This window comes from Phaethon lepturus, unplaced genomic scaffold, assembly GCF_000687285.1.
Source record: "Phaethon lepturus isolate BGI_N335 unplaced genomic scaffold, ASM68728v1 scaffold41295, whole genome shotgun sequence".
In the NCBI taxonomy this organism is placed as follows: domain Eukaryota; kingdom Metazoa; phylum Chordata; class Aves; order Phaethontiformes; family Phaethontidae; genus Phaethon; species Phaethon lepturus.
Window position 1 is genome coordinate 36,705 of NW_010541985.1, and position 24,039 is coordinate 60,743.

Genomic DNA, 24,039 nt, shown 5'->3' on the forward strand with positions numbered 1-24,039 from the left:
GGTTTCACCTGTTTTCAGCCATGAACATTAAGGAAATCACAATAAGGTTGTTAGCTTGAGTCGCAGTCAGTACTGGTGTGCCAGGAGCCTGGCTGGGGATGGCAAGCCTTTGTGTTTAGAGGCTGCTCATTTTAATGATGTGGGAAATTCTTAGACATCCAAAGGAAATGAGATTCCGTAGCAAAACAGCAGCACTGGACACTAGATTAATAGCGTTGTCTTGCACAGCTATGTGGGTGACTATGTTCCTATTGCCAAATAACTGCTCTGGCAATGCTCGGTTTTGGACAGAAAACCAGCCCTTTCACTGAGCTCCTGGAGAGTACCCAATTCTTTTCTGCAGCGGGAAAATGTTCATGAAATGGGGGCAGGAGGGAAGGAATGGACATAAAAAGGGAGGATAAACCAGGAAGATCTGGAAGGCAGAGTGCCTCAAAGATTCGCACTCAGGTAAACAGAAGTGAAATGGTCTCACTATAGTAATGAAAATGCCAGCGCCCCTGGGCCTGGATTGTGCCTGATTCCAAGAGTTACTTTCTGCCCACCAAAGGACTGATACTCTCCTTCCATGCCTTTGACACTGATTGACTCGTTTTGACCCTCAGCCTCAGGTAAGCAAGGGCATTACCCTGGGGTCACCATTACTTAGTGGTCATCAGAAGTACAACAACTGCAAGGAAAGGTAAAGGTAAATGTAAAACCCAAACACAAGAACTTGCTTACTGTGTTTGTTTTTCTTCTCTGGCAGAGGTGGTGGCTTCTCTGGGTCACTGTTAGAATCTGGAGCAGCAAAGTCAGCAATGAATTCAACCGGTGCTGAAGAGTTTACTTGCTGGAAAGGCGAAACAGCAGCAAATGGCGTGAAGGGTACTGAAGGGACAGACGCTGCATTCTGCATGTCATCCTCCGAGATGTTATCGTATTGGGAAGGGTGTCTCTCATAGGAGACCCTGCAGCCTGTGTTATCTGAAGTCTGAGAGGCTGCGCTCCTCCTCTTCTTTTCTGGTAAAGCTGGAGGAGTCTCTGTTGGCTGCGCTGCTCCCGAGAGGCTGCAGAATTCCAGTGGAGGAGAGCTGCCCTGCGGGAGCTGGAAAGCATGTCCATGGAAAGGGGAGCCAGACTCACCCAAGGACTCTGGCAGTGGGCTGAGGATACCTGGCACCTGCTGGGGTATCTGATCAGCATTTGAGAGGTCCTGCTGCAGGAATTCATAGTCCGGATCATAGTGATCTGATTGATCTGGTTAAACAGAGGGGACAGGAGAATGATGCATTAGTTTTTCTCTTTTACTGTTCAGCCCTTCTCAATTTTGACCCTCCCATTCCATCAGTTAATTAACCAGTTCATTTAATCAGAGTGGTACTTCCTTGCAGCAGGGACCATCTTGCTACACCTTCCGTAACATCCAGCCTGAATAAAACTCTTATCAACGTTTCTTTACATTAGCAAACAAATTACAAAAATTCAATAGGTAGATCATGGCAGAGATTGCGTTTCATATTTTTATTTTCTTTCCTAGTATGTAGAAACAACATTGCTTTAGTCTATCAGGACTGTCATTTCCTACTGATGTCTGCAGACAAGGCTGAAATCAACAAAACATTCCACCTGAGAGCTGAATTGAGTTTGAATACAATCAACTATAGCTAGGGAAACACATTCCCCTGGGCTTTTTCCTATCTGATAGAATATAATTCTGCATAGAACCACTTGCAGCAACTACAAGATGACAGTTGCAAGCACAATCCATTTACTTCTGCATCACAGCTATGACAGCTCCCAGACGAGAGTGATGGGGGCTACTCCAGAGGCCCTGGACAGCCGCCCACTTACCTAACGTTTCACAGCTTGTGTTGCGGGAGCACTGACCACTGTCGCGGTCCAGAGAAGAGAGCTGCTCGTCAGACTTGCTGAGTTTGCCGATGCTACTGCACGGTGAGAGGCGAGGAGATTCCCCCCCATAGGAGTGGCTTCCACCCGATAACCTTCTCTGGGCATAGCAGTCAGCATCAAAATCCTTAAGCAAAAAAAAAAATTTTTAAAAATCACCATCATTCTTGGCAGCTCGCTAGCAAGCAAGATGCAGCTTGAGGAGCAAACACCTCACAGCTGTATTAAGAAAACCAGGAGGGAAGAGGATCGGTGCTGCTAGCCCTCTCTAGTTAGACAAGCTCATCAGGACCACAGAAAACCTCTGATTCAGTAAAGAGCCCACGCCAGGGAGCTCTGCGTGTTCTTGCTTCCAGGCAGGGCGTGCTGTGACCCCCAGTGGACTTCACAGAAGATGAGAAGATGACTGAGCTTCTCACCGCTACACATGTCTAATGACTGCTTGTCAGGACATTGATACTAGGCAACCAGACTGCAAGATTTGTCATTAAATAACTGAGGCTTGAGCAAATATTTGATTAGCTTGGGTGAATGCAAAGGGAAAATAAGCTATAGTGAAATACAACTTTCTGTGCCTATGACTACATTTCTATTTTGGAAATTACCTCAAGCTTATCAATCTGTGAGTGAACCCCTCAAGTATTCCCATTCCTGCAAAACAACTTAAGTGTGATTGTGTGAGTAACTGAAGAACTGCCACAGCTTTATCTGGGTCAGCCAGCTGACAGCAGAGACTCCCTAAGCCAGAGCTGAGGCTTTGGGGATGAAGACAAGATTTGATTTTGGTGCAATTTAATATGATTCAGGTCCTCACTGCTGAGTTAGTAGGTTCCTGAATGCGTAAAGCAAACCCAGCCGTCTACAACCTCATAAACCCCAGACTAGCACAAGCGATGGAATATGCCTAACACACACAGCCCCAAGTTTTCAATTTTTCTACCAGAAAATTTACAAGTTCCCCCAAAGCATCAGCAGTGTTCAAGGCAGTTGCTCAAACTACTCCTTGGGTTAAAAGATGTTTTAAGTTGTGACTGGATGAATACAGACTTCTGATCTCACTATGCCAGATGCTCCCTGGCCTGTAAGTAAACCTTGGTGAGATCTTGGTAAGCTCAGCCAGCCACTCTCTACCCTAATCTATTTGACACAGCAACACTCAACCGCTCACACTCTGCTACAGCTCAAGGCAACAAAGTTTGTAGCAATTTGTTAATTAAATCCAACACCACTATAAAAAAAATTAAGCTGTTCACACTATTTATTATACTGATGTTCCTGCCACTAAAACTCCCACTCGAGAGCTCTGCCGTACAGGGCTGTTTGGGACAAGCAGAGGCGTGCAGGGAACTCTCTGAGCTTTTGCTACAGTTCACGGCATGCTTGGCTTTCACAAAGGGGTTATGCCATTACCTGTCTGTTGATTCCAACAGGTAAACTGGATCCACTGGTGGCACGACTCATGGGGGCCACGACTGCCACTCTGGTTGGGGAAGGTGCCGACTGCCGTTTTTTAGGGGGCAATGCTGGTGGAGGGCTGCAAGACAGAACGGGCATTGATGCTTCCATTACTCCTCCAGCAAAAAGGCTTTTAAAGGCTTCATGAGTTTGTTTTCCCAGAAAGCCTTTGACTTGCCAGGATCAAAGCTCACAAGTTCTTATCCAAAGCTGGCCAGGAGCTATTCAGCAAAGTGTATCCACTAACAAATATCAAATACTCTCACAGGTAAGGTCCTGTTCAGTGATTTATTTTTTAAGGCCGGAACAGAGTTGGTATTTCTCAAACAAAAACAATTGCTTTTTTAAAAATTATTTTTAATGGAGCTAATTAGCACGGTAATTATTTCTTAATAAAAGTGGTGAAAATCCACCATTCCACCAATCCACCAAATCCACTGTTACCATTCACAGAAGTCCCTCATCCTCAAACCTTCCAAGTTTGAAAAATGTTCAAAGTTTCAAAAACTTCTATGACAGAAAAATTCTTTTTCTGCCCTTTTATTCTCCTGGTGAACTTCAGGGAACAAGATGGTCAGTGTTGCTCTCACCATGTTTTGGCATAAATCTGTTTCAGATACAAACATTAGCAGTAAGTAGCGAGATTTTAACCACTGCAGTTTTAGTTTTTGTTTCTAATGACACACAATTCTGGTAATCATCAAGCCTGTGAAGTTCCCAAGAGCACATATCTTCTGTTCCTGGAACATACCAGGAAATTTTTATATAACCCATGAGAACTCATAAAATACATAGAAATGTGATTCTTTTTGCCAGCCACATCCCTTTTGATGCCGCATTTTAAAATTAGCACGACATTTATTTTTCACACCATCCATTAGTACCAACATTAGAGAAGAAAAACATTACACACACAGACCAAAAACCTGCAAATAGGGGGTTTTCTCCTCCTTCTCAAAATAGAACGTAGAAACTTTCATGTGGTTACTCATAGAACAGGGTAAAAACAACCAAGTAAAAGATATTTTTTCACGCACTGTTGGCTCCTTTCACTCTTAACCTGATAAGCAATGCAGAACAACCTGGATGTGCAGGACAGATCGACAATTGCCAGCTGAGGTTAGCGGAACATTTCCCATTGGATACAACAGCACAAGACACTGTTGTACAGTGTGGTATTCACATAGTTTTAAATAAGGTTTTTATGCATTTACGTGATGCCTCTCATGCATGGATCTCACGGCATGGCACTACCATCACATCAAAATCGGGAAAGGAAAACACAGATAATGAAGGGTATTGCTCAAAACAAGACAGAGAGAACACAAAGTCATAAACACAGTCCAGGAGCAGGGCAGAATTACTCTGGAGGACTGGAAATTCAGAGGCATGACTAAGCCTCCTCAAGACCTCTCTTGTGCACATTTTGCAAGACTGTTTAAAAAAGCCAAGAAGCTGGTAAGATCCACTGGTATTCTCTACTCAGCAGGTTGGCCAATATTACCTGTTTTCTGCCACACGAATGCTAGGCAGAGGGGGTTTAGGAGGTGCAACTTCTTCATCCATGGAGTCAGTCAGTAGCTCATTGGATTGAGTCATATTAGTTGTTTTGTTGAGGATCTCCATTTCTCGGTCTGTGAGGGGAAGTTCTGATGGGCTGCAACAAGCAAAATACAGATTGTCGATCATAAAACATAGTTGGAATGCAGCAGGCCGACACATTAATACTATTTTAAATGATATGCAATATGAGAGGCACCTATAGCAGAAGGCAGAGTTTGCATGTGCAGGTGAAATTTCATGTAAATGCAGAATACAATGTGCATGTGTCACAGCCAAGTGATGTTTCATTGCCAGATTTTGTTATCTTCCCTATCATAGCATATTGTTCTCTTTAAGTGGTCCCACTGTAATGGATGAGGCTACATACAGAACACTATGCTACCCTCTGTGAAGAATAACTGAATGCTTTAATTCAACTATCAGTAGCCAGAAATTATCCCTTCTATATTAGTTCTGCACACCTCCTTGTCAGTGACCCACCTGTCAGATTTGCATGCTGGTAAACTGGGTTTAACTGGGCTTGTGGGAGAGGGATGCTCCTGCTTTTCAATCGTGAGTCTGACAAGCTCCTGATGGATGGAGAGGAGAGAAGAAAAAGAAAATAATCATTATTTGCTGAATGCTGCACTCAAACATCCTTGGACAGAAAGGAATGCTACTGTAGTAAACTCTTGGTTACCCAGGTTATGGGTTAATGATGGCACGGACACAGACAGAGCTGAGCTAGGTTTAAGTCCGGTACAAAGCCGTACAAATGATGCAGCATTGCTTCTAAGGAGCAGTCTGCACCCAGCAGTAGTTTAGCCATATCTGAGTTAAGTTCATAAACCCTGGCCCTATGGGGATTCTGCACAAACCCACACACGTGTCTTTTTGCCGTGTTTCCTCTTTCCTCTATTGTCAGAAATGTGTTCCAGTCCCCACAACACCCTAGATAATGGCAAACTGACTTTTCTGTACTTGTATTTATGTATGTAAAGTCTTACACAGTGGAGTACTTCACCCAGCCTGGAAAAAAATGAAATAATTGCTTTATTTTTTATAAACAAGTATGTATTTGTTTCAAAAAGCAAGTTTTCTGTAAGATGCCAAACAACAAATTAAATAGCGAACACCTTTATTAAAAGGCCTGCTTCCCCTGAAGCCATCTTTTAACATGTTAGCAATGGAGGTCTTAATCACTCAAGGAACTACTGTAGTGTATCTGTTATAGGCAGATAAGGCTCTGGATAAAGAGATAAGGGCATGATAATCCTGAACTACAAGTCTGCCAGCAGACAAAACAGCAATCATTCATGCCAGAAAGATGGAGAGAACATTTTATGGATGTCTGAGGCTGACAAATAGATCTACTGCTCACAGATACAAACACATGCCCTCTTACAGGCAGGCTGGAAAACTGGCAGTGCTTCCTGACAGTATTGGCTTCCCAGCATATTATGCAAAGGAAACTATATGGGATCCATCTTTTTTTTTTTTTTTTTTTAAAGCAGCCTGAAGTACACAGTCATTATTCCAGTATCAGCTTCATGTCCATGTCTGTTGAGCTTGGAAACAACTGTCATTGCTCTCTGAATGCAGTAACTGCCACTGGAATGTTGCCGTCATCATCCTTCCAAGGCAGGAAAATATTCTTGTTCTCATATTTTTATGTAAGGCTCTATTTAAAGCTGAACTTCCATGCGTTAACACACACACAACAAGAGGAATAAAGTACTGCACTGGGTACGCAAAGGATGGCAAATGCAGTCCAAGTGTCCAGCACAGCTGATTTTATTTTCAATGTTCTACTTAACATTCTTGGTGTGAGCTTGTGCTCAAAAATAATGTATGCTCTGTCAACCAAAAACAGGACAAAACACTCAGCTTTCCAGAAGCTGTCCTGGAAAATCCCACACGCGGGGAAGAAAGAGAGAGCACAAACAGAGCGCATACAGATGTCCATGCGGGTTAATGCTACAAAGACGGTCCTGTCTGGGACAGACAGACAAGAGCCCTGGTGATGAACAGGGTGTTCTGAGAAGTGCCCTCATGAGAAAAAGCACAGCACCAAATTGACCACAGCCAACCAGCCTGGCCAGTGCCCTCCTGCAAGGAGGGCCACATCCCCCAGTGGGGAAACACTCTGCAACAAGAAGCAACAGACCAACAGGGCTTTTGACAATCTATCAGCTCCACTGTGGTAATGTACATTACACAGTGTATCAAAACGTAAAATAATTAAGGCCCTTCAATCACAGAAGAACTACAGTGGCAACATGGAGACTGAATTGACCTCAGACTTCTCTGCTGAGCGTCCCCAGTTACTCAACAGAAACTATTCTTTAAAAACGTACTTTCCTCTGTTTCATCCTCTCTTTCAGGATGAACAATCTTTAATTAAAAACTTGCTATTCCTTTTAGACTTTAGAAATTCCCCTATAAAGTTTACAGAGCATCACTAGGAAACACAACCGTAGGACCTGGGAGCCTACGAACCTCAAACAAGGCCTTTCTGTGAATCGGACAGCTTGGAAATTACACAGCGACACCATACAGCTGGCACCATGCTCCAAGTCACCGTCAGGAATGAGTGGTGACACAACGGATTGCCACCTTCCTGCCCTCTGGACAAACTTCCACCACCAAAGAGGTTTCTGGAGACTCTCACGCACTTCAACAGACTCGGAGTTGGACCCTGCAGGGCTACCGGCTACTCGCCAGCAAGAACAGTGACTCCACACAGTGCATAAGAGCACGATAAGGGAAATAAAATGTATGGGATTTCAAACCAAAAGCCAAAATACTCCTTAAACATCCCCCTGAAAGGGCTACAGAAGGGAAAATGTAATGTTTCCTTTTCCTCACCTTTCTCCACCATGTTTAACACCTTAAACCAAGCCAAGGCCAGCGTTGCAGACCGCGGTGGTGGCAGCTGTGCCGCAGCAGCACCGATGAGCCCCCGACACCCGGGGCTGAAGTGCTCAGTTTTCCTATTTTGCCAGTCGTGATGGACACCCGCTTGTCCACCACATGGGAGTGTAGGTTACAACAGGGCAGAAAGCCAATCAAATTTGGCTCAAAAGTATCTTTAGAATGATTCAAACCATTGTGGCTGTGAAAAAAAAACCCAAAACACCTCCTACCAGAGACACCAGGACAATGTATGATTGCTGATACTTGAGAGGATCACTTTTTCCTCTAAACGTTGGCAAATATCACCAGATTCCCTAGACCCTGACTTTTTCTCCTCTCTACCAACCCCAAAAGGAGAACTAGCGTTTGAAAAATCAAGCCAAGATCTTTAGTGTACGCACAGAGGTAATCAGCACGCAACTGAGCCAGATGCACATTATGCGATTTCTTATCAGCAAATAAAGAGATTACTGCAGCAGTAATTTGAGATAATTAAAGCCTCTCTACAAACTTATGCTACTTCAGCAAGCTGGAAATTCCAAAATGAGATAGATTTTTAAGAAGTTATGTAATCAAAACAGGGATTTCTTTTTTTTTTATATATGCCTAGCCAGGCACTAAAACCTGAGATCAAAACAGCAAGTAACACAAGTGAACAAGCGACTCCTTTATGCTCAATTCTGAAAATAAAGGGGGAAGTAAGCACTGAAATGTGGAAGTGGATCTTGTGTGATCTGCCAGAAAAACAAAAAAGGCTCTCCACAGCAGAGAAGTGTCCAACTTCTCAGTTCTGCTTCCAGACCTGAAAGCTGGCTTGGCCCTTCTAAAATAAACCTTGTTCCTCGCTATGCAGTAAATGAGTGCACGCCTCTTCCAAATGCTGACCTGTTGATGGGCAGACACATTCGCATCTACCCACCGCCACACATCTGCTCTAACCACCCTCCAAGCTGACCAGACATAAGCCAGCTCCAACTGGAAGGCCAAAATAACTTTTAGTTTAACAACAAAGTAGAGACTGATATAGCTCAGTGGGGCTTAATAGCTCAGGCTTAGCAGCGTACAGACACGCCTGCGTCGCTCCCAGCCTTGGCTGGCTCGCAGCGCGGGCAGAGCAGGCATCCAAGACCTTCCACCCGTCCGCACAGGCACGCTGCTTTGGCTGGGAGGCAACAGGTACCAGGGGTTTAAATATTGCTTGGAGTGTAAGGACAGTGGGTGTGCAGGTCTCATGCAATGAGACTGCACAACTCTATCCCGGATCTGGTGGTAACATGGCTCTCCCCAGGATTGTGCAGATTCATTAAGTGAATAGAGAGTGAACTGTCTTGCAATTTGCTGGGGTATTACCGTTCAGATACCACAGCACAGATTTTTCACGTACTGCAAATTGCTGCTGAATTCCAACACTAACAGCAGCTGAGACGTTAGCTAAACACTTTTTCTCCATCCTGCTGTGCAAATTTAAGACCGGCTTTACTTTTCAAATCTGGAGCTTATAGTTAAAGGACATACTGTGCAAAATAATCAGGAAAACCTGTCATCTTTAGGTGATTGGAATGTTTTGTTTCAAAGATATTTGTTTAAAAGAGTCAATAAGTAATAGCAGGTTTTAGTATCTGTGTTTGAGTAACATTAAAGAGATATTCATACCACACCAAGACTCGTGAAAATGTGATAGTCAAAGCTTGGGGAGATCAGTTTCATTTTTGCATTCAGTTCCAGGTAATAAAAATTAATCTGAGTTTGAGTACAGTGAAAGGTGCTTGTTTCTGACACACTAATCCAGGTGAAACACCTGCTGCAGTTCTTAAAACACTACCTCGACCTTCCTTCTGTACTTCACCCAAACATTCCACTTTAGATTCAGCCCTGCTGCTGAAAGAGGCTTAACTTTCTGTACAGTTTTCAAAATAAGGTTCCCAGGAGACATGACGGTGTCTCCGCTGGTGCCCTGAGCCCAGGTCAAGCAAACTTTTGACTGCAGTGGTAGGACAGTTGAATGAACAGCCTCTGTGGCCATCAGCCCAGAGACAAGCCTGGGAAACAGAAATAATGGGTACCAAAAGCTTACTGGGAGGTAGAAGGAAAGCCAACAGCTTGCCCCGGGTGGGGCAGGGAGGGAACGCTATAAGCAGGTCTCACAAAGGATACAAAGGTTTCTGTTAAACGTTTCCATTAGTTACGTAAAAGTAATCTGCCGAAAACTGAGCTTAGCTCATCACCTGTTCCACACCCTAATCCGACTGCTGAAAGCGGTGATGTATCACTGATAAATCCCTTGAAATTTATGTTAAAAGATGGAGCTGGAGTCTTTGATTCTCTGTGGGCACTGACAGGAAGCATTTCCATTATATTTTGCCTAGACAGAGAATATGCAAACTCTGTCTTGTAATCGACACACAAGACTGGGAGACTGGGACTGACACGCAGAAAATACAATGCTCAATAAAGATTTATTGCTTTTTCCAATTCATCCAAATGCCAGGGTGTGCATTTCAGAGGTGCACAGTAATAGCCAAACCGTTTGTGCTAGTCTTTAACCAGCACTCCAAGCGGGATCAGTCCACTTATAGAGCAGTTGATTTAAGAGGTAGTTTACAAAAGGGAAGAATATGATCTTTATATTTTACCTGCACTCAAAAACCTCTTTCACCTAGATGTCTTCTAAAATACATTATTTTATACCTTATATAATTTACAATGTTTGACTCATGTACCTTGACTCCATCCAGAACAGCTTTTATGACACCCTTCACTGTCGTCACCATCTCCTTGTCTTCTGAATTCACACCTTCCAGCATCACTTGATCAGACCAGCGAATTAGATTGGCCAGACTCTGGTACACACGGCTGTAGCAGGACGAGATGGCGGAACTGGATGGCAGGGGAGGAAATAGTTGAGAAAAAAGAACAAAATGAAATTATGGAGATACTATCAGACGTTACAAGAGTGCTTGATATTTAATAACAGTGCATTTCACACTTCAAATTTAACACATTTAAAATGTGATTGTTCTCCTTTTCTCTCTGACATTCAGAATTTGTGTTTAGCAGGTGACAAAGCCTGGGTTTCCTCTCCACTGCAGTTGCTCTCCTGGTCTCCAGCACCAAATGGAACAACAGTACAAACGATCAACAGTTCATTCTCAGCTAACAGAATGAATTATCTGGGCTGCAGGTTAACACAGCAATGTTAAAAAGACAATGCTTTTCATTTTAATTACAGCTTCATCCTATGCCTTAACTTCAAAGGTAAATATTTAAGTCCTGTATTTAAGTCAAAGTTATATCATTTCAGTATCACCTATGACTTCCTTCTTCCTTATTAAGTCTCCCAAAAAATGTCTTGGATAATTGAGAGCTGACTGTATTCATTCCCTTACAAATCATTTCCTCACTGTTTATAACGCCTGAAAACATGTAACTAAAACCTGCTCCTTTACAGAAATTGAACTGAATGAATTTCAGGTTTGGAAGAGGAAGGGTGTTGCTTTGTTTTGTTTTTAATGAGAAACAGAATTGAAGCTATTGTTCTGACAGGGGGGAAAAAAAGAATTTTGGAAGGATGACAATTCTAAATAAAAGTTAACTGTAACAATCATGCTCGCAGGCATTTTCCTGGCTATTCTGAAAACACTTCATTACTAAACAAGGTGTGTTAAGGGTACCGCTGATGGCAACGCTTCAACAATTCTTTGTAAAGTTAAATCAATTTCAAACTGCATCAAAACCATAAACAGATAAGAGAAGGTGTAATCTTGCAATCATTACTGATACAAGTGTTCCAAATCTTCCCATTTCTCTTTGGTATCCATTTTACACTGGCTTTACTCCAGTAATTTCATTATCTGTGAGAAGAGAACCAAGCCCACAGGCTTCAATGAGAAGATTCACCTAAATAAAGGTGAATGAGGTTTGCAGGACTGGGAAAAGAAGGATTGTCAAGTTACAACCAGGGGGATACAAACAACAGCAAGTAATTTTTGTTTGGTTGTTGGTATTGTTGTTTTTTTTTTAAATCATGCTGCTTGCCATTTGTTCTAGCTTCAAATGAAATCAGCTTAGTAGGAGATATTTCCTAAAGAGGGCTCTCCCCCATCTCTTTCTAAGGCTTTGATTTCTTTGCCATTAACCTTCAGTCTGCTTCCTTCTAAGGAGGTGGTAATTGAAAGCCCATTTTGTGCTAGATTTAATTACTTTTTTCCTTGATGCAAATGCTTGCCCTAAAGCAAAAAGAAGTCCAACAATAATTGTAGGACTTTCTTCCACACTGAGACAAGTCTTGCTCACTTTTCTTGAGGGGGATTTGCTATCAAAAATCACCACTTTGTGTCCTGACACTACTCAAAAGAAATAAAGTACATAGGTCAGCACAAAAGGACATGGCTTTTTGAGAATGCCAGATCACCTTTTTTCCCTGTGAGGCTAAACAAGGCAGAACATACATACGGGATCTGTGCTGTAATACATACTGTTTCCAGAAAAAGAGACTTATCACTACGTAGCGGACTCCGTTGACTACTGACTATGAAAATTCTGCTTATATGAGTAAATATGGATATCCAATTGTCAAGGCTGCATTAGTTCACTACTAAGAGAGAGAGGGTATAAGGAATTTGAACAACAGAAATGTCTGCTGCCGAAGACTACTTAGCTGGTATTTATTTCAAAATATATTCTTGGAAGTTAAGATAATTCAGCGAACACCCAGTGGATACACAAATCAAAGCAAGTGACTATAAAGATGACATGTTGTATCCTAAAAATATATTCTGACATTTTACATGTTCTCCTGATGTAAAAGGAAAGTTTGTTCTTTCTTTTATTAAGTGAAAGCAGGTGCTTGTCAGGAATTTAATGGCTGTGGGAAACCTGATAGCAACTGAAGAAACTTTCATGTCTGTATCCAGAAGCCTGATGAATGCTCCCGTTCTAACAGCTATTGGTCTTTGTAGTTCTATAGATCTAACCTAAATTGGATCCCTCTTGTCTCAGCCACAGCTCTGATACTCACCCATTGCCTCCTTCATTTTGTACTGTCAGATACAATCCTGACCTCTGCATTAGGGCCAAACACAGCTAAGCATCCCTGTTTGCAAAATATTTGGCACCCTACTGCTGTCTCAACCATACTATAAACCTTTCTCGCACCAGAATTTAAGTAAACATCTTGAAACAAAAATTTTGGAGATATTTCATGGGAAAACAAATAGGAACAGCACAAAAATCGTCAGGATTTCAGGAACCAAATACCTGCATTTCTTTGCCTAGTTTTGTCTGTGCTAATTTTGCTGTTTCTGTATTATTCATCAATGTTTGCTTGTTTTGTGTAAATCACTTGCTCCAGCATCTATGGGATGAACAGTAGCTATATCTCCATGGCTTGACAACTCCACAAATTCTTATAATCCATGCTGAGCTTGGCTTTGGCACATTTCTACTTCTTTTCTGGCTTCAACCCCACTGTCTAACTGGTTAAAACATAATACACATAATCTGTTAAAACATAAAACAAATAATCTGTTGAGAGTGCACAGGAATGAACTTGGACTGGTTAATCTACTGAAGTGTATCTGTTTGCTTCTATTCTGTATCTGATCCAGTAAAATAAAAAAAAGCAGTTAAGAGTGCAGGCTCAGACTTCTCTAGTATCAGGGTGGATAAACTGAACACAAAAAGGGATTACTCTGAAGATGAACTCTTTTTCAGGTAAAAGCTATTGGATTTGCTAGCTTTTAGGATATCATCATGGACTGCAGAAACAGTATAGCATCTGAGGAGAATGTCCCGCTAGTAAATGATGAATTTCCAAGTTTATGCTAAGAATCAGCCCTTCCTCCTCTCTGAAACCATTCTGATTTGCTTTATCTTTCCACAGCACGGATTTCTTCGCAGCAGGAAATCTGCTTTTAAGTTATGTTTGAAAACTATCACATAATTAGTAAAAATAGCAGTCACTTCATTAGCTACTGCAGCATTTCGTGTCTCCTGCGCGATATAATTCTTCAGACACAAGAAGGAAAGAAGTTGGGTGCCTACTGGTCTGTCACAGTCCCAAAACCCAACGAAACTTACCTTTGCTGGATGCGTGGATCAGTTTGCACCAAGGGCAGGATGGCTTCCAGCACTTTACTTGCCGAGCCTGGCAGCATCTCTAATACTTTCTTATCAATTGCCATTTTGTCCACAATAGTCTTAAAGTAGCGCAATGCACTGACAACCTCCTTCTCCTTTTCCTCTAGCCATGATACATTCTAAAGAGGAGGAAAAAAGGAGAGATATGTTAAAACCTCAGGATTTTTAAGGGCAGGGTTACCTTACCTTACCTAAAGGATGGCGACACTGAATGCAGTACATTCTACTTCAGAGAACTGGAGAAAACCCCTTCTACCACAAACACTTTTAAACTCAATTACTACTCTTTCAAAAGAATGGTCAGTGCAAAATTGCACCCACACTTTAACTTTCTGAATCATGTGCATTCCAAACTGAAGACTTATCTTCATGAGTTTTAGGCCAAAATTAACACTACTAACAACGTGAAGGGCACTGCTTTGAAACCCACAGACCAAACTGGGAGGGTGAAAGAAAAAAAAAATCTACTAAATGCAGATAGTAAAGATAATGCAAGAAAGGAAGCACCAACTACTGGTTTTAATAGAGTTGCTCCTCTGATGTGATTCAAATCCTTTCACCTTAAGCACATCTCATTATCAAAAGGTCTTTTCAATCAGTAAATGCAGTGGATCAGTCAAAGGGAAAAAGAAAAGAGGAAAAAACCCTCCCACAATCAGAAAAACTTCCGAACTCTAGAACAATCCAAACAGATGCCTCCATTTTTGTACCCATCCCTGATAATTTCAACAAAATATGTGGTGTTCACCTTTATTATTCTGAGTGATTCTGCTGACTCCAATATGCCTACTTGTATGAAAGTGGGCTACAGTCTTGTCTTTCTGTTCACAAATAAAAAACTCCTATCCGATCAGTCTCCAACCTAAGTCATTTTGTGATGCTGCTGGAACAAGGGAACTCACACACTGTCCATGGGGACAGATTGTGAAAGCGAAGTTTTGGCATCAGTGAATGAATGTTGCAGAAGGGAACAATTCATTGGAATAAAGCTGAGTTGTGGTCACATACTCCTGTGCCACCACCAACACTAGAAAAGGAAATTCAGAAGTGATACATGATATCTTAATGGCATTCTGGACAGGGATTTGTTTAAAAAGTTTACCAGAGTATGCCTGGAGGACTTCTAATGCCACAAGTAGTTCCTAAGTGAGATTTAAATTAACTACTGAACACTGCTAGAAAAGGAGCAGAGAGATTAGCAGAGTCAGGTTTCATCCATTATCTCCTCAGTAAATTCAGCTTCAAGAATTAATGACCTATGGGCATTGTGTGCTCCCCACACTCTTGTCAGCTGTTAAACTGCTGCTTTTCTGCAAAATCAGGCCAGCAGCCCAAAAGGTTTTAGGAAGAACAATTTATAGGCAGCACTGGTTAGTAATTTGGGGCTAGTTGCATAAAAGGATTAGAGTCCCAAGTCCCATCCAGCTCCAACTTTAGAAGTCTAAGTCCCAATCCAAGATCTGCAAACCACCCTGTCATTTTCCATCTCATCTGGGAAGTGCCCAAACTCTGCTGCTGCTTCCAATTCTGACAATATTGCTTGCCAGGCACCTCAAGTTCTGCTCCACAGCTCACAGCCACCTTGAACTCCCTTGCTGAGGAGTATCCTGGCAATTCGCTGATGTAAAAAATGACGTTCCCCATTTTTTAGGCATATGCCCTCACCACTGCACAGTTTATTCCAGGATATGGAGAGGCTCAGTCCCTCCCGTGAAGGTTTTGCACTTCATATGACCACACATTTCAGGGATGAGAGAACCCATATACTCCCTGAGCGAGTATGACTATGGCCCAGTGGTCAGAGCTCTCAAACAGAAGTGAAAAAATGTGGATTGCAGTTCCTGCTCTGATGGCTGCTTATGTGTTTCATTCAACAACTGTTTCCTGTAGAAAGACCTGCGACTTAATAGCTTAAACACTTCTCCTGGCACAAAGGAGGGATGGGCTTGACTCTGAGAGTTCAGGGCTGAGAATGACAAGTGGAAACACAAATCCTTCTGCTGAGCACATCAAGGCATGCAAATCCAGCCACCGGACGCTATTTGGGACGCAGCCCTTTTTTGCAACTCCCCTGCTAGCTCTTCGGGCGACAATCCCATATGAGCACTTCTTATGAATCCCTTTCTGAGGTCCAAAGGCATCATATCTATGTGTGTATACATGCGCACACAAACACACAAAAATAAAGCCTACACATCCTACACAGGATTGCAGGTTCTGCTACGGAGCTCAGATATATAAATGTCAGTTGTTACCATGAGGGTGAAGTTTCTGGTGTTCAGTGCTTTACTCACTGAGGCCTGGGAACAGGAGCAGGCAGTAATAACCCGGTGGGGTGGATGGATGGATAGGAGTATATTCCAGTGTCTGCATCTCATTTATAAGAGAAGATGCCTGCATGGGTTGAGCATAACCTTCAGGTTACACATAGTGATTTTACATTAATTTTTGGTATTGCTATTTCTGCTCTACAGTGATTATCTACTTCAAGAGTATAAAAATAGCATCTTAAGTACTTAAGAGAGAGGAAAGGATGATATTTGGTGTATCAAGTGTGTCTTCTGATGGAAAATCTGTTTGTCAACTGATGTCTATATTCCAGTGAGAGAACATGGTGCCAGTCCAGGCATATCCTCTTCCCCACTCCATCCACACAAAGCTAATGAGCTGACTACATCCAACTAATTGATTAGTTGGACAGTAGCTATTAAAATAGATAAGAATGAGCCAGAAATCAACAATATTTCACAGTATAAAAATGTATAAAGTTTAAATAATCATGTGTGATAATAAAAATTATTGCAATTGTTTTGGTTTTCAGTAAAAAAACCCCAATCTGTACATAAAAAGAGGTTTTACAGGTTCAGCATGCCTTATCAGTAAATCCTCTTGCAGTGTGTTTTAGAGGAAACAAAGCAAAGCAAAAACTTCACCTATTATGAACGTGCTAATACGTATTTGCTATAGAATAGCCTTTTGAAAATGGGTCTTCATTTTCTAATTTATTTAGTATGTGGTCACATATCAATTGAAAGGCAGGCCTCTAAATCATCTCGATATATGATCCTGAAGCATTGTTGGAATTAAAAGCCTTCAAGGAGTACTCCCAGGGTTTTTTTTTTTTTTTATTTTTCGGTAGCAGCCAGCAATACAAGGTGCTTGACTCCCTAGAAAGTATATCCATAGTCTCCTGGGGGAAAGAAAAAAACCAAACAACTACAGCCTGGGATATAAAAGCCTCATCATCTTCCACCTGATGGTGCAGAATAGTGCTAGGAAGCCCTGCATTGACTTCTCTGGGTGTTAAGCACATCACGCTGCACGAGATAACTGTATCTTGCTGACTGCTCTCAATAACACTACAACAATCCTCAGCAGAGATAATCTAAAAAAAGTTTGCATGTCTGGCGCTGCACATTGGATGAGATTTCCAACAACGACTGGAAAAGATTTTGAATTATCATAAATAACCTCGACTGCTCCTAACTCTTGGCTTAGATTTATACTTGAAAACTGACTGTAACAGCATTGTTATCTAGATAGTCTCCAGTCTACATAATCAGGTCACAACAGCAGAGGAGGTGACACTTTGATAGGTTTGTGCCGGGAAAGAGTGGTGACCTCAGCTCTTAGAAGACCTGAAGTAGGTTGGGTCTGAGGAACGGTGTGTGGAATGCTTGCACGCATCTGTTTGACTCTCCCTGCTGATGTCGTCAGAGATTGAACACATCTTTGGACCATCTTCAAGGATTTGCTGGCCTGGGTTTTGGGTTTTTTTTTTTAAAAGGATCACACCCCAAACCCAGGCAGTTATTTGGAAGCTGTAAGCAAAACCATAGGGTGTGCAAGTGGAGAGGATGTGTCAAGCCATAAACTACATTCCACAATGAGATATTTAAACGCTTATGGAAGGAGGTCTCATCAGGCTCTCCAAAGGCAAGTACATGCCTTGGTTGCTCCTATTTTATACTACACAGCACAGTTTATAACTAACCATACAGTAACCCTGAGGATCCCTGAAAAATCTGCCGAATTCTGCGGAGGACGAAGTCACGCATCTAAAGCAGCACTGTGGATTTTGATAAACAGCACCAGCAAGCAAGAAATCAGCAAGACTAACATAACATGTCCTTTGTCTGCTTACTTTGTTCGCTGACTTCTCTGGTGTTTTCACTGTCAGGTCAGCTTGCTTTCCTTTCTTTGAAGGGGTTCTCTTTATTTTTGGTGAATGAAACTTGCCCTTCAACTTCATAGTGAACGAGGAGAGATGGGAACGCTCAGAATCTAGAAAGACACAGAAATGCGTTACTGGATTAGGGTATATTTGTCGAAACCAGGGAAGTTGTGTCACAGCATTATCTGGAAGACCAGCCTACGAAAAACATTGCAGCCATGTAAATTTATTGAGTGGAACAGGATAAAAAAAAATAAAAATTGTGGCTCTCTATTATGTTTCCAACCGCAATATCACCATCATTTCCTGCTTCCCCTCGGAGGCAGCGACGCTGCAGTACAAAGGCAGGAACAGTGGGATTGCTACCGCTCTGTGCCTTGGAGAGAAAAGGAAAAACACCTCTCAAAAGCACTTATCTCCAGCAGATCCCAAAGTACTTTACAAAGGAGGTAATCATCGTCCCTCTTTTGCCGATGAGCAACTTAGTCAAGGGGATAAAGTGACTTGTTCACAGACCTCTGGCAGAGCAGAGCTCCTGCCCCTGTCTTGGCTGGGAGTCAGTGCCCACCATGGGTGCGCAGGCAGGGTTCTCTGCCCATGGTAGTTCTGCTCTCTACCTGTGGTAGCCACCAGGGTGGTGGCTGCTTCAGGAAAGTAAAACACAGTCCAACATAAAGCCCTTCCCAGGCTGCTGATCTCTACCCACTTGGTAGCATCTCCTTTGCATGTGGCTCCATGGATAATCTGAACAAAAATACCAGCCCTTGTCATTCCCGATGGTTTTCACTTCAAATGCACCAGATAAACCACAGAACAGAGGAACTGCTTCAATACCAGGGCATCATTGAAGAAGTTTCACTACCGAACTGACCAACCCTTTTAAAAATCATATTTTTGTTATTTTTTGAATATCTAAATAAAAGCAGAAGTCTCAAAGGTTTGCCATCATGCCATATGCAGACTTACTGTTGAAATATATTTTCATCTGTTTATCCATGAAGCTAAATAAAACTAAGCTGCCTTGTAGAGAGCAAGTTAGAATGTATTTTGAGCAAAGAGCACTGTAATAAATGAAGGTCTGAATTGCTCTCTAGTGGCCCAGATAATTCAGCAGAAGATATCAAACTTGTCTGTCACTACACTATCAAGAAAAGTAAGCAGTCTTGCTGCAGGTTTCATTTTTCTTTTAGATTATTTGGGAATTGACTGCACTGGCTATAATGAGTCAAAACGACACAGTCTGATGCATGCAGCACTGCACCACCTTGTTAGCGTGCAGACTGCAAACAGAAAAGGCTGCTGAGTCAAACCTAGCACCCAGAAGCTAAATACCACACTGCAGCGCAAACGCCGCTCCTCATACTCAGAAATTACCTAACCACAGCTCAAGGGAAGGAACCTGCGCTTGCCCTCCCCATAAGGGCTGTCTCCCTTTACACTTGGTTTCCTGGTAGCGTGTTAAGACCCTGCTATTAACACCTTCACCAGAGCCAAAACTCTGGTTAGTTATGTCCCCTAGATCAAAATTTTGCAGGCATCCTATTAACGGAAGCTGCATCAGCACCGATTCTAATCTAGTTTGGCTGCAGACCTGGTCTCCATTTACAGGAGTAAATGTTTTTCAAAGTTTTCTTCGTATCATAAAGTCCTGTTTAACGCACTGAGGAGGGAGGCACTAAAACCCTTGGCCACTGCAGATGGATCCAGACATATCAGTTGGCCTCTGAAGAATCACTTACAGCAGCTGGCACCCTAACTTAGCAACAATTTACGTCATTGCTTTACATCCACAAGGGGCTCTCCAAACCTTTAAAACCTCTGCGGCTCCACAGGGTGCTGAAGGTCACCACTGAAAACAGTTCCTGGCTGCTGCGATAATGCTTTTGCACTCCCTCTCAAAAAATAATTCCTATTTATTTCGTACACCATATGAGAATTTCTAAACATGCACGCGTATACATGCTTGTCGAGAGAAGTCATGGCTCTGAATTTATTTTTGAAGAACTGGCAAACCATTACAATAATTAATCTACAGGGAAATAATGGTAGCAGCAACAAATGGCGTCTGGCTCCTCCATGGGCTGCAGTGAGATCCAAACTCCTTGTCTGAGTAAGAAAATGTTCGATACCTCCAAAACCCTCGGTTGCTTATGGCTATAATTTTGCCTTGTAGGGACAAGAAATTTGGAAGGGAGAAAGATTTCAGAAGACTAGAATTTCTGCTTCTCAGTAGACATCTCTGCCCACCTTTATGGGGCAGGCACAGGAGCAGCTGAACCAATGTGTGCGTATGGCCTGGAGCCTCCAAAAGGAGATGTCTTGTCAGTGGAGAAAGTTTCTCTTCTGCTGACAGCAGGTTCCCTTCACCACCAGCCTAACCATTTCCCTTCGCTCTCTTTACCCTTCTGTCACATCAGACATTGAATCATTTGCACGCCACGCTCTGAGGGGACACCGACCTACAGAGAGAGGATAGGAGTAAATGGCTGGAGCAGAACGGGAACTTCTTAAAATAGTACTACTGAAGTAAACCAGCTGACATTTGCAAAAATAATAAATGTTATTGTTTGTACAGCCCTGCTAAGTCCTGCTTTGAAGATCACAAATTAATGCAGCTTTTTACTACCATGTCTTTCCATCTACAACAAGCATTTTCCAGATCTCATAAGTTTCTGATGCATTTGCAGTTAAACAAATGAGTCACAAACCAATATTCTCTTACACTCAAATTACACTTTGCACTTAAAATAGTGCTTTTCTTGTTCCAAGCACATTACAAACATATCTGTCTCATCCTTGACCAGTTAGGTCTTAACCTTACTCTGCAGATGGGAAGGAGGCACAAAGGTGAAGCAACTTGTCTAAACGGAGCCCAGGGTGAATCAGTGACTACAAAGTCTCCATCAAGCTGCAGGCCCTCGTCCCTCTCCCCCCACTTGTGAATCAAGCGGTGGAGCTACTGCACTTATATTCAGTGAGTGCCAACAGACGTTATTTGGCACTTACTGGGCTTTACGGTTTTCAAGCAGATACATCGTTCAAGAGTTATAAACAGAATTTGCATTTTAATGAATCTGAGTAAGTGGTATGAAAAAGAAGTTACACTTAAATAGGAAGGTATTCTTGCTCAAAGGCGTTAAGTCACCTGAGCTTCTACAGATGAACATGAAACTCTCCTGCAAAAAGCACAGCTGAGCAAGACTTCCTAAACTTAGGAAGCACTGGTTTGCTTTGAGAAAGTTACTTTCTTTACACTACATCTTAATTTAAATGTCTAACGTCCTATGTCTGTCCAATTTAAAAGTTCAAACAGCGCAGCATGCCTTTACAGATCACATAATGTGATAACCTACAAAGAGAAGCAGAAAACAGAGCCACGGCAGTGCTCAAACCGCTTCTCCTGTCCCTTTGCTCCTTCCTGCCTCTCTACAGTAACCAAACCCCTTAATGCAGCATTGAGATTGCTCCTGAGCTTGGTAGTCTGCCCACTGGAAATTGTTCTATCATGTTACCCTCGCCTCTTATTGATGAATAACTGGTAGTGTTTAACTGGAGTCTCAGCACCCGCCTTCTGAACTTCCCTTTCTCCCTTCTGGTACGCAGGAGGAGGGTACCCCGCACTTCTATGCAGTGTCCAAATATTTATCAGATGAATGGGAAAAGACAGGGTAACAAGCTGGATGGGAGTGATTTCAGCTGGAAGGGGAGAAAAGAAATACTGTTGTATCGAAGTGCTTCTGTCTCAAAGGAACCACTGACTTTCCATCCCCTCATATTTCATCCCTCTGGATGCTCTGCTGCTGGAAAAAAAAAATCGCTTCAAAATTACTTTACTATGGATTTGAGTTTCTTGATTTCTGACTGGAAGTTTTAATATGTCACTCATTTCACTGCTAATTCCATCCCCCTATTAATGAGGCTCCTGCTCCGCTGTGCTTGAACGCGCTCCAGCTGTTGAGTCATGGCCTTGCTCAGCTCTCGGGCTCATCTCCCCCGGCCGGCACGCGTCTGGGGTCCGGCCACACACACAACACGAGAAAGCTCACGTTACGCGCCTGCTCCAAGCAGCCCTGCTGCCAGGTGTGACCGGAGGGTTTTTTCGGCTCCCGTTGAGCCCCCCGGGCCAGGAGGCCATGGCCAGCCAGGAGCCGCCTCGTCCCCCGGCAGCTCCCCCAGCCCCGGCGAAGCGGTGCTGCCTGCCAGTTTGCTGACAGAAAGCTAAATCTGGTGAGGAAAGAACTGCAGATTTTAAAGGACAGCGGATTAAGAGGCACAAGGGAAGGCAGATAAATCAGCTTATGTGCTTGTGGGTGAAGAACCTAGGCTGCTTAGGAGAAAGCCGGCAAGTCAAAGCCCAGTGTTCACCACTGCCATAGTCAAGCAGTCACTTTCCACTCAGATTCAAATGAACACCAGAAATTAAGTCAAAACACGCGCACGCTGGTGAATTTCACAAACCTAACCCAGCAGCGATTTACTTTAAAGTCAAAGTGAAAGTTCAGCTTTTTACACAGCTCAGTCACAGCAGGCTTTCCAGCTGCCAGGTCCTCCTCACCAGCCGCCTCCCAGGCCAGCTGCTCGTAACCAGCACATGGGAGGCTTCGGAGATGGGAAATAAGCCCCTGTCTGCTTCTGCACCTCCTGGTCATGTTTTTGTCACCAAGGCACAGTTCAATGACAAGGCAGGCTCCAGCAGCAGGGACGGGCAATTGAACTGTTCAACTTGTCTAGTGCTTGGACCATACTAAACAAATTGAAAATAGATTTTTTTTTTAAATAAAAAACCCCCGAACTTTAGAATACAGTACCTCTTTTCTTCCTTTCACCTGAAAACCTAAACCCTCCATCTTCTGTCACTCTGTATGTGTTCACACACCAAAACCTTGCAGCTTCAGAGGAGACAAAGCCTTAAAAAAGGATTACATTTTCCAGCTTGAACTGACCCTTGCGGCTTGTTAGAGAGAAGTGGAGCCTAAAATATCTTATCCCACAAATGGTTCCCTTTTTAAAGGCCATTTGGGTGTCTGATGGATGCACATATTTAAAAGCTATCAGATTAAAAACAACAGCAGACATCTCTCCCCATGTCATAATGAAGCTATTGTGCACATTTTTAATCAACCACTCCTGCCATTTATGCCACGAGTCCTCTGAAGGCAGAGGTGACTTATGTAATGAGTTACACAACGATGCCCATTAAAATGGCATTTGTTCCCTTGGGCTCAGCTCCATCATTTGTAGAAGACAAAAGGCAAGTTGCAAGGCTTCAGCTGAACTCTAGCTGACAGAGACTTTAAGAGTTCTGAAGCAAAAGGAAAAAATAATGAGCTACAGCTCAAAACAATCTTTTTGCAGAGGCTGTCCGTTTGGTGCTGCGATGTGCTACCCAGCGAGGGGCTACGGCTCTGGCTCCTCTAGACCCAATCCTGCTGCCAGAAACACAGGAGAACAGGCGCTTCAGGACAGACAGATGGGCACAGGAGAGCTTCCCACGATAATCATGAAACATGCTGCAAAGCACAGGTCTTTCAAGACTATATATGAATATTGCCAGAATTCCCAACCATGTTCTGCCACCCTTAAGGCAAGGGCTGTAGCTACTATATACTTTTAAGTACAGAAATCTGTGGGGCCTTTGCCCTGGCTAAAGCTTTTGGGCTCTCCTATAATGGGAACATTAAAATAATAGTGATTGACAGAAAATTGAAGGCTTTGAGCTTTGCAGAATGTTGCTCTAACCTTATACTCAAACAGCCTCTCCCAACGGCAAAGTTCCTCCACAGAACAGCTGCCAGAGCCGATGGAGGAGGAATGACGTGAAGCTCACCAGTGGGCTGTGGGCAAGAGAAAGCTACTGCAGGGGCACTTTTAAAAGGAATTTTTTATAGTTTTGTGGTGGAGGCCATCTCTGTCTTTCTTGCGAC

General features: G+C 42.8%; 1 protein-coding gene across 1 annotated transcript in view; it reads right to left on the reverse strand.

The window, feature by feature from the left end:
* RAPGEF1 (Rap guanine nucleotide exchange factor (GEF) 1) overlaps positions 1 to 24,039 on the reverse strand; it is an 84,421-nt gene that overhangs the window by 34,087 nt on the left and 26,295 nt on the right. The window contains exons 2-9 of the mRNA XM_010287900.1: positions 18,086 to 18,225; positions 13,882 to 14,060; positions 10,524 to 10,680; positions 5,389 to 5,477; positions 4,850 to 5,002; positions 3,301 to 3,424; positions 1,834 to 2,017; positions 724 to 1,230 (exon numbers count right to left, since the gene is read on the reverse strand). Coding sequence (XP_010286202.1) covers positions 724 to 1,230; positions 1,834 to 2,017; positions 3,301 to 3,424; positions 4,850 to 5,002; positions 5,389 to 5,477; positions 10,524 to 10,680; positions 13,882 to 14,060; positions 18,086 to 18,225 — 1,533 coding nt within the window. The remainder of the gene's footprint in view (positions 1 to 723; positions 1,231 to 1,833; positions 2,018 to 3,300; positions 3,425 to 4,849; positions 5,003 to 5,388; positions 5,478 to 10,523; positions 10,681 to 13,881; positions 14,061 to 18,085; positions 18,226 to 24,039) is intronic.